General features: G+C 54.4%; 2 protein-coding genes across 2 annotated transcripts; one reads left to right on the top strand and one right to left on the bottom strand.

Moving 5' to 3' along the window:
• Window positions 1-45: 45 nt before the first annotated feature.
• On the top strand, window positions 46-3255 carry LOC306956693 (LIM homeobox transcription factor 1-alpha-like; the record flags this gene model as incomplete). The annotated part of the gene is made up of 5 exons (XM_079547973.1): window positions 46-203; window positions 292-369; window positions 925-1054; window positions 1747-1905; window positions 3101-3255. Coding segments are annotated over 5 exons (680 nt in total), but the record flags the coding sequence as incomplete, so codon positions are not given.
• Window positions 3256-9934: 6679 nt separating this feature from the next.
• CHCHD5 (coiled-coil-helix-coiled-coil-helix domain containing 5) lies at window positions 9935-11008 on the bottom strand (the record flags this gene model as incomplete). The annotated part of the gene is made up of 3 exons (XM_079547971.1): window positions 9935-10085; window positions 10615-10755; window positions 10947-11008. The coding sequence occupies 3 exons, from the start codon at window positions 11006-11008 to the stop codon at window positions 9935-9937; spliced, it is 354 nt and encodes a 117-aa protein (XP_079404097.1).
• Window positions 11009-11053: the final 45 nt, after the last annotated feature.

Here is an 11053-nt window from a genome sequence, read left to right as displayed (position 1 = left end):
TGCGCTTTCACCCCAAAATTCACCTCTCCCCATCTTCCCCTGCAGTGAAAAGCGAGGATGAGGACGGCAGCCACTCACACGGCAAAGGCAGCGAGGACAGCAAAGACCACAAACGCTCCAAGCGCCCGCGCACCATCCTCACCACGCAGCAGAGGAGGGCGTTCAAGGCTTCCTTTGAGGTCTCCTCCAAACCCTGCAGGAAGGTACAGCGGGGCAGCCCAGTGGGCACAGAGCCCGTTGGGGCCTCGTTCATTTCTGAACTCAGCTCTCCTCTTCGTTTATGCTTAATAGGTGAGGGAGACCCTGGCGGCGGAGACGGGGCTGACGGTGCGGGTGGTGCAGGTGTGGTTCCAGAACCAAAGAGCAAAGGTGGGTGAGGGGAAAGTCCCACGTTCGTTCCGCTGCAAGAAAACAAGAGAGAAAAAAAAAAAAGAAAAGAAAAAACAAAAAACCTGTTCCGTGGGATCAAACCACACGTGGTGGGGTAGCGTTGGATGTGCTGGAAGCAAAAGCTTGGAGAGGAACACAGGAAACGCAGAGGTTTTTGCAGAGCTGAAATGTTTTCCTTTTTGTTGCCTTTTTTTAATGGCTCTTTTTGTGTTTCCCCCTCTCCGTGTGTGATGAGGAAGAGGAGGAGGATTTCCCCACCTTTTTTTTTTTCCCCACGAGGGAGAACCCTTTCATGTTGCAGAATGCAAAGGGTGAGGGCAGAAACGAAGCCCTCAAACACCTCAGATGGCATTTCCTAACAGAAATGTGCTGCCCTTTCCTGGCGGCCCCATTGCTCGCACCTTGCATGGGGTGAGGAGGAGGGGTGTGAGAGGGGATGCATGACGGCAATCCTCGCTGCCTATGAAAAGTGGGAGGCACCCGCATCCCCTCCTGCCTCAGAACCTCAGGTTTGGGGTCTCCTTCTTCCTGCAGATGAAGAAGATTGCCCGGAGGCAGCAGCAGCAGCAGCAGCAGCAGGAGCAGGAGCAGATGGGCAATCCTCGCCTGGGGTCCGGGAGGGGGACTGGGCGCAGCAGCAGGCAGAGCAACGACGACAGCGAAGGTGAGGAGCACTGAGCACTGATGTGGGGGGGGGCTGCATAGGGGCTATCGAGGCCAAAAGCCTCAAAATCAGCCAAAATCTGATTTTGATTTTAGGATTCCGGGATTCCACCATATTCTGTGGTTCTGGGATTCAAGGGTTCTGTGATTCTATGGCATTTTAGGGTTTTGTTATTCTAGGATTCTGGAGTTCCAGGATTCTAGGATACGATGGTACCCAATGATTCCAGGATTCATCAAATCTGGGATTCTGTCATTCTGTGATGTCCAGATTCTATGATATTCTATGACTCCAGGGTTCTGTGATTCCAGGATTCTGGAATTCAATGACACTAGGATTCCAGGATTCCATGGTTCCAGGATTCCATGATTCCATGATTCCATGATTCTATGATTGTAGGATTCCACGATTCTACAATTTTCTGATATCCCATGACTCTAGAATTGTGTGATTTTAAGATTCTGTGGTGATTCCGGGATTCTATGATGCTCTACGACTCCACGACAGTCTGTGACACGTAGGGTTCTGTGATTCTTGGTTGTCGCGATCCTGGGGTCGTATAATTCAGTGATATTCGATGACCCCAAAATTCTGTGATTTTAGGATTCAGGAATTACATGATAGTATTCTAACGCCTTCGCCCCACCACTCTGCGCCCCTTCTCCCCCTCCGTCCCACGCTTCTGTCTTTAGATGGTGCAAGCGTTCACGGCCTGGATGGGCTGATGGTCCCATATCCCCGGCTCCCCCAGCAGCAGCTGCTGCCCCTGGACCAGAATGGCTACAGCACGGACCTCTACAGGCAGGGCCTCACCCCACCACAGCTGCCCGGAGACCACCTGCACCCCTACGGTAGGAGAGCAACTCCCAACCCACCAAAGCCATCCCACCCACCAAGGCCATCCAACCCACCAAGGCCATCCCACCCACCAAGGCCATCCCACCCACCAAAGCCATCCCACCCACCAAGGCCATCCAACCCACCAAAGCCATCCAACCCACCAAGGCCATCCAACCCACCAAAGCCATCCAACCAACCAAGGCCATCCAACCCACCAAAGCAATCCAACCCACCAAAGCCATCCAACCCACCAAAGCCATCCAACCCACCAAGGCCATCCAACCCACCAAAGCCATCCCACCCACCAAGGCCATCCAACCCACCAAAGCCATCCAACCCACCAAAGCCATCCAACCCATCAAAGCCATCCAACCCACCAAAGCCATCCAACCCACCAAAGCCATCCCACCCACCAAAGCCATCCAACCCACCAAAGCCATCCCACCCACCAAAGCCATCCCACCCACCAAGGCCATCCAACCCACCAAGGCCATCCAACCCACCAAAGCCATCCAACCCACCAAAGCCATCCAACCCACCAAGGCCATCCAACCCACCAAAGCCATCCCACCCACCAAGGCCATCCAACCCACCAAAGCCATCCAACCCACCAAGGCCATCCAACCCACCAAGGCCATCCAACCCATCAAAGCCATCCAACCCACCAAGGCCATCCAACCCACCAAAGCCATCCCACCCACCAAGGCCATCCCACCCACCAAGGCCATCCCACCCACCAAAGCCATCCCACCCACCAAGGCCATCCCACCCACCAAGGCCATCCCACCCACCAAAGCCATCCAACCCACCAAGGCCATCCAACCCACCAAAGCCATCCAACCCACCAAGGCCATCCCACCCACCAAGGCCATCCAACCCACCAAAGCCATCCAACCCACCAAAGCCATCGTTGGGTTCCATCCAATCAGACAGTAGGGGTTGGGTTTGGGTCCCAGGGGATGGACACAGCCTCCAGGCTGAGCCCTGCTAAAGGCTGGGGTCCCATGAAAGGTGAGTTGGGGTGAGGGTTGTGAAATCCATCTTTATGTTCCACCCAAACAGCCAACAGGAGTTGGGTTGGGGGCTCCTGCTCCTGTTGGGTGGCTCTGACTCACAGTGGGCGACCCCAGGCCCCGCTGCAGCAACATGGCAGCTCGCCATGCTCGTACCGCATGGACGCCCATTCTTCTTTCTTTCCTCTTCCAGATTCGGAAGGAGTTTTCCATGACATGGACAGCGAGAGCATCAGCCACCTGGGGGACTGCCTGCTGTCGACAGCCGAAGCCAACCTCCTGCAAGCCCGCGTGGGCAACCCCATCGACCGACTGTACTCCATGCAGAGCTCCTATTTCACCTCCTGACCTTCAAACTGCTCTCCACCAGGACCCACCAGGACCCACCAGTATCTCGGACGGGTGCTGCTCTGGGTTCGGACACGAGACATTCCTTGAGTGCTGCACAACGGAGGAGGCGGCGGATCCGGCCCACGCAGAAGCGCTATTCTGCAACCCGAAGGACTCGGGGTTGCCTCTCTCCTTACTTTCTAGCCTCAATGGACGGTATGATGTTGTTTAGCTGTTCCTTTAGCAGTTTGTCCCGTGTTTGAGCATGACGTCCTTCCGACACAGACTGGCCAAGCCGAGCGGAGCGGCCCCAAGCAGCAGCGCAGGCTTCTTCCTCTTGTTTATTCAATCCCTGCTGCGCTGGTTTGCCTCGTTCCTCAGCCCAGACGCTTGGTGGGGCAAGGTTAATTTTCAACAAGGTCCTGAGGCCTCTCCAAGGGACGCCTCTCTGCTCCATGCCCCTCTTCACGGTCACCGCAGGGCACTTTTCATCTGACATTTCACAAAGGCGCCGTCGCCTGGCTTTGGAATGAAACAGCTGGGATCGGTGTCTGCCTCCAGAAATGGGAGCATTTCTGCTCCGTCAAGGATGCCAAGAGGAAATGTGGCAAAACTGCAGCAAGTTCCCCGTTGCTGTCACACCTTTCGTCCTCCAAAGGGGCGCTTTCACTCCGTTTGTGGACAGAGCACAAAATCACAGCTGCCAGCCGTGCTCCTTTCTGCTTTTTTTTCTTTTTTCTTTTTTCTTTCCCATTTTAAAACAGCAAAGCAAAGAGGATTTGCCCCAAAAATATTCCTGCTGGAAAGCCTTTATAGCTTTGTCCACAGCAGGTTTTTTTGGCAACCCTGCCCACAGCTGGTGGGTTGGAACAAGATGACTTTTGAGGTTCTGTCCAACCCAAATCATTCCATCGTTCTGTGATCTTTAAGGTCCTTTCCAACCCAAACCATTCCATGGCTCTGTGATCTTTAAGGACCCTTCCAACCCAAATCATCCCATGGCTCTGTGATCTTTAAGGTCCCTTCCAACCCAACTTATGTTGTAGTTCCATGATCTTTAAGGACCCTTCCAACCCAATCCATCCCATGGTTCCATGACCTTTAAGGACCCTTCCAACTCAACCATCCCATGATTCTGTGACCTTTAAGGTCCCCTCCAACCCAACCCATCCCATGGTTCCATGACCTTTAAGGACCCTTCCAACCCATTCCATGATTCTGTGATCTTTAAGGTCCCTTCCAACCCAACTTATTTCATAGTTCCATGATCTTTAAGGACCCTTCCAACCCATTCCATGATTCTGTGACCTTTAAGGACCCTTCCAACCCAACCATCCCATGGTTCCGTGACCTTTAAGGTCCCTTCTCGCCCAACCATCCCATAGTTCCACGATCTGATCATTTCCCACCCTGACTCCTCTTCCAGGCATCCCAGCACCTCGCTTCCCTCCAATACGTGATGGGAGAAATAAACTGGATGCCTTTACCCCCTGAAATCTCATTTGGGCTTTGAGGGCAACCCAGCAGCGATGCCAGGGCTCAGCCAAGAGCAAAGCGCGTCTCTGCTGCGGGTTGGGAGCAGGGATCCATTTTCTCCCCCCCATCACAATGCCCTTCTCAGCGAGGCAGAGAGAAGCCAACGGGCACCGATGCGAATCACCACCCCCCAAAAAAAACAAACCATAAAACAAGCAAGAAAAAAGAGAACAGAGATTGGAAGTTTGAATTATTACCGAACAGGAATTCTTTATTCTCCCAGCCAGGACCCAAACGTGGGATTCAGTTCTTTACAGCTGTGAAGGACACGGAGCCAATATTGCTGGAAAGGTCAGGTTTTCCCAGAATCGTGCCAGACGAAGGAAGGAGCTCCTCCAGAACTGATTTCCCCACATCTGTTTGGACAGAGGGACTGATGAGCAGATGACTCCCAACAGGAAACCGTGACTTATTTTTTAAATCCTGACCTCCAGAGCTGTGAGTGCAGCTGAGAACCCGGCCGATGTTTCTGTACGTGGTGTTTTACTCCTGAGCCTCCCCCGGGGGCTGTTGTCAGTCTGATTGTACAAGTGTGTATTCCCTCAAACGATTAAAAAAAGATAAAAATAAAAACGGCTCACGGTCGTCGTCTGTGGTCACGGAGGAGCTCCGTAAGCCCCCAGTGCTGGGGATGAAAGGAGACGAAATCCCGCTGCATTTTGCTTCTTATTTCTTTCTTTTTGGCCTTCCCAAGGCTGTTGTGGAGGGAACGGGCAGAAGGAAATCTGTGTGACACAACCGCAGCCCTTGCAGAGCTCACCCCGCTCCATAAAGCCGTGTGAACGCGACAGCCACTGATGGGCGCTCACTTCCCTTCGCGTTCGCTCTGCGGCTGGGGACCCTTCGCCATCACTCTGATGTCTCTTTTTAAGAGGGAACGGGGAAACTTTTGGCAGAAGCAGCAGATTTGGGTGTAATTTTGCCCATGTGGCTGCTGGGTAGGGCGCTTTGCTACAGGTGATTCGCTTCCACCTTTGTCGCACAGTGGGTTGCAAGGGCGTCCCGCTGGGGTTTCCTCTACTCAGCACTGGTGAGGCCGCACCTCGAGTGCTGTGTTCAGTTTTGGGCCCCTCACTACAAGAAAGTCATGGAGGCCCTGGAACGTGTGCAGAGAAGGGCAATGAAATGGTGAGGAGTCTGGAGCACAGGGCTGGTGAGGAGAGGCTGATGGAGCTGGGGTTGTTCAGTGTGGAGAAGAGGAGCTCAGGGGAGGCCGCACTGCACTGTACAACTTCCTGAAGGGAGGCTGTGGTGCAAAAGGGTCTGGCCTCTTCTCCCAGGCCAATAGTAGGACCCGAGGAAACGGCCAGAAGTTGTACCAGAGGAGGTTTAGGTTGGATATGAGGAGAAACTTCTCTCAGAGGGTGGTCAGGCACTGCAATGGCTGCACAGGGAGGTGGTGGAGTCGCCGTCCCTGGTGGCGTTCAAGAGGCACCTGGATGAGGAGCTATGAGAGATGGTTTGGTGCTTGTGGCACTGATAGGAATGGGAGGGGGGTTGGACTGAATGATCTTGCAGGTCGTTTCCAACCTTGTGATTCTGTGATTCTGTGGAAGGGGGTCCCACTGCACCAGCAGCACAGCCAGGTATCGGGGCTCGGCGATTGCTCCCAGCTGTGTTTTGCAGCTGGAAACGCGTTCTTGCAGCAATAAAAGACAGCAAGCACTGCTTCTGAGGCAGGAGAAGCTTTGCGATTGGGATCTGACTCTTTTGCAAAGCACCGATGGGCGGCGGGGAGGAATGCGCGCTCAGGGGGAGGAAATCACTCCAGGGAAAGGCTGAGCTCACCCTGCAGCAGAGCACAGAGCAGGAGGACAGCAGGCTGGACGACACCCACGCTTTCTGGCTTTGCCTCAGTGCTTTTGAGAAGAGCAAACCTCGCTCTCAGCACACAGGGCTCACAACAGCAAGCTGGAAATTCCCCCTGCCCAGAGAGGAGGAGAAAGGGCGAAGGAAAGCAAAACAGAGAGGCCAGAGTGGAAAACCCTTCATCTGCCCAGCAGCAGCTCGAAGCCCAGCGGGCCAGCAGCCAAGGAAAGCAAACGGTGTGTGCGAATGGAATGCGGCTCCGCACGGCTCTCTGCCCTCTGCCGCTGCCCACCAAAGACCCGGGGCTGCTGGCAGCACTAAATCTCCACCGTCGACGGCCAACACCAAAGGGACGGTGCTGATTTATGGCTCCTTTCAGTAAGAGAAGCAGAGTGTAAAACGAGAATATTTTCTGGGTGAAAAATTAAAGAGGCTTTCGGGGGAGTTCCTCATTCCAGGGCGGTGTGTGATTCACCTCCAGAGTTCAGCTTGGAAAGAAAAGTGACATCAGCCAAAGCCACGGGAGGGAAACAAAAAACAAACCCGGTGCTCAACTTTGTGTTCTGAGCTCCAAAAAGGGGGAAAATGAGGCAGGGAATCATCGCGGCGATCCTCGGGTGTCTGTTAGATACAGAGCTCAGAACACTTTAATTAATTATTCCTCGTTGCTCCCCAGCTGGGTGGGTGTTTTTGGTTTGGGGGGACATGCAGGGAAGCATGGAACAGCTCAGAGTTTCCTTGCAGGGACACTCAGTGGGGAAGGGAAAGCAGAACCAACCCCCGCCTTACTTAACCCGGGAACACAATCAGAGCTGAGAACAATTAAAAGCGGGGGCAATAAAACACAGGACGGGGCGACGGCCGCAGGATGGGAGCCAAGAATCAGAACCGCAGTGACAAACAGAGCTGCACGTCCCATGTTTTCAGATGGCAGCTTCTGCTGGGCAAAAAACAGCGGAGCAACCGCTGCCTTCTTCAGGTGCTGCCCTTCAGGACGTTTCCCAAAGGTAGAAACATAGACGTGGTGGATGGGTTTGGAAATAACAGCTTCCTCCTCTGTTTTCAGGGCAGTTTCTCACCCCCTGTACGTGGCTTTGCTGCTCTGCCCTCCTCCTTCACTTGTCACAGCCAAAACGCAGAGGGAAAAGAGCAGCAGAACTCCGTCTCCACAATCCCCAGGTTCAGGATCGGTCGGGTCCTGCTGCTCCACGCGAGGCGCCCCGGCAGCTCAGCGGTTAATGCATCGATAAAGAAATAATGGAGCAGCTCCAGCTCTGGAGGAGACGTGACCGGGCTTCAGAGGGGGCCCACAGCACCTCAACCACAATGAAAAATGGCTTTGCTGCCACCGTGCTGACGTTTCAATGCGGTGTCAACAACACGCAAAGCAACCTCCGCTCCCATGCAGCCCTTAATAAAGCTGTTTGGGCCGCAGACTTCGCCAACTGCGCTGCTCAGGATAAATGCATCGCCAAAGAATCACTGGAAATAAGTTTTTCCTCCAATAGCGCTTCCCAAAATGCCTTTTGGGAGCAAAGCTGCCATCTCCTTTTCCTCCCGACTTGGAAAGCAGAGCGCAATTTAGCTTTTACATTTCAAACACTGCTCAGTGAAAAGGAAAAGCATTTCCTGTGAGCGTGGATGCTCTCATCTGCTCCATCTCAAATCCCACTGCAGTGCGTCGAGACGATTCAGGCCATGCTGGAAGCAGGGACAGAGCCACTGACATCTGCTGCACCTCTCCCCAAAGGAGTTAAACTCTGCCTGGCTGGAGGATTGAGCTGAGTGAAGGCTGCCAACCCCGCTTGGCCTCACGCCGGGGTTGGAACGCGGATCTGTGCGACCCGGGGGTGGTATGGCAGTGGGAATGGATCCCAGCCAAGTTCCTGCTCCACGCCTCACCTTTCCCTTCAGGTACAACAACTCACAGCCTCAAGCTGCGCCAGGGGAAGCTCAGTTTGGACATTAGGGAAAAAATCCCTCTTCCAAAAGAGTGGTTGGATGCTGAAATGGGAGCGGCGGGGGTCAAGAAAAAGCAGCTTGCAGAGGCAGAATCTCTTCATCCACTTCTTGTAAAACATCCTTACAGAGCGATGGTTTATTTCCATTCATTACAGACCAGAAATCGGGCTCTGCGTCCCCCCCCCCAAAGCGAGGACGCGGGCAGCAGCCCCCCACCCTCAGCAGATCTTCATTGTGCTGCTGACGGCTCAGAGTTGGAGGAGCTCTGAAGTTTGCAGTTGTTCTGCTGTGGCAAGACTCCCTCTGCTGTTCTAAAGCAGCACAAAGCCCACGGGGCTCCCAAACTGGGCAAGCTGGGAATTCCATGCTTGAGGAAACAAGGAGTCAGTTCAGCTCCAAAAGCAGCTCCCGTCAACAGTGGAAAAAGCCAGAGCTGGGTTTCAGTCTTCAGCAGCGTGTTGGCTGGTTACTTTTTATTGGGACAAAGGGAAAACGCTGTCCTCAGAGACAAAAGGAATTCCTCAGTACAAGCTGCAGAAATAAAAGGTGGCTTTCGCTTCCTACCCAAGTGACCCATGGGTTTTTCAGAGGGGGAGCAGCGACCCAACCAAGCACTGTGATGAGAATGCAGAGTATCAAGAGTTTTCTTTTGCTTCTGACCATGAGTTTTAATTCCGGGGGGCTCCCTGCGAAGAAAACAACACCAATAGACAAATAAAAGACATGAAAACACACAGGAGAGATTTTTGATATCAGTGAGTTTAGGTTCAGTATTCCCATGCCTCCTATTTCTCTGGGAAGAGCACAGAATCACCGAATCCCACAACAGGTAAGGTTGGAGGAGACCTTAAAGATCACAGAACGTTGATTGGGTCGGATTTGGAAGAGACCCCAAAAACACACAACCACGGAACGGTTGGGTTGGAAGGGTCCTTAAAGATCAAAGAATGATGGGATCACAGCACGGTTGGGTTGGAAGGACCCCAAAGCCCCCCCAGCACCCCAGGACGGGCTGTGTGCCCCCCACCAGCTCAGGGCCCCATCTACAGCCTCACGCACCTCCAGGGATGGGGCACCACAGCTGTAAGCCTCACCACACTCTGGATAAAGAATTTCCTCCTCACGTCCACCCTCAATCTCCCCTTTTTGAGTTTAAAGCCCTTCTCCCTCATCCTACCTCTCCCTACTCACGTAAAAAAGTTGCCCTCCTCTTGTTTCTAAGCTCGCTTCGAGCTTTACGATTAAATTATTTAAGAACAGCTTTAAGATTACGGCTTCTTTCAGAATTCCCCTCCCGTTTATAAACCAGCTCTTCAACTTACAGAGAACCCCCAGCAGGAAAACCCGCATCTCTCAGCACATCCTGGGCTGGATTTTTGCACCTCTCACCTCATGCCGGCAGCTTCACCCTCTCGGCGCAGCGCAGGAAGGCGTTGACGTGCTCACTGCAGTTCAGCACCGACTCCTGGTTCTCCTTCAGGCACTGCTCGAAGGCCACGAAGGGCTCAGCGCAGTCCTCCCGGATCCGCTGCACGATGGGGCTGTGGGGCAGCACGGGACCCTCAGCTCAGAGCCATGCAGGACCCATTTCTCCACCTTAAAGTCCCATTTCCCCTGCACAGAGCCCAAAAGGCTGCCATTCTTCCCCACTCAGAGCCTTACAGACCACATTCTTGACCCCATAGAGCCCCATAGGCTGCCATTCTCCCCCCCTCAGAGCCCCATTTCCCCACTCAGAGCCCTACAGACCACATTTTTGACCCCACAGAGCCCCACTCCTCCTGGACAGAGCCCCATTCCCACCCATAGAGCCTCATTCCACCCCCCCAGAGCCCCATTTTCCCCCCAGAGTTCCATTCTACCTCCATAGAGCCCCATTCCTCCCCCGCAGAGCCCCATTCCTCCCCTCCATAGAGCCCCGTGTTCCCCATTGAGCCCCATTTCCCCCCATAGAGTCCCATACAGCCCCTAAGGCCCCATTCCCCCCACCCTCAGAGCCCCAAAGGCCCCGTTTTACCCTCAGAGCCCCGAAGGCCCCGCATTCCCCTCTCCCTCCCCACCCGCACTCACTGCGTGGCGGCGCAGCGGGACATGCTGAGGCGGAGGCTGTGACAATCCGTCTGCCACGAAGTCGGGCTGGCGGCCACGCAGCGCCCGTACTGCTCCATCTCGTTGCGGCAGTACCGCGCCGTGATCTCCAGGGCCGCCTGCCTGTGAGGCGACACCGAATGAGCGCGACCCGACCCGGCCCGCTTCCCCCCTCCATGTCCCCTACTCACATCGCTCCGCCGCCGCTCTGCGCATGCGCGGACCTAGCATCACCGCACTACGCATGCGCAGGCACAGCACTACGCATGCGTGATCTTCTGCATCGCCCCAATACGCTCGCGCGAGCTCAGTACTGCGCATGCGCAAAGGCCAGCACCGCGGCACTGCGCATGCGGAGCTTTCTGCGTCGCCGCATCACGCATGCGCAAGCACCAGCACCACGCCATCCGCTCATTACGCA

Source organism: Tetrao urogallus, assembly GCF_951394365.1.
Source record: "Tetrao urogallus genome assembly, chromosome: 36".
In the NCBI taxonomy this organism is placed as follows: domain Eukaryota; kingdom Metazoa; phylum Chordata; class Aves; order Galliformes; family Phasianidae; genus Tetrao; species Tetrao urogallus.
This window is presented reverse-complemented; position numbering and strand designations above follow the sequence as displayed.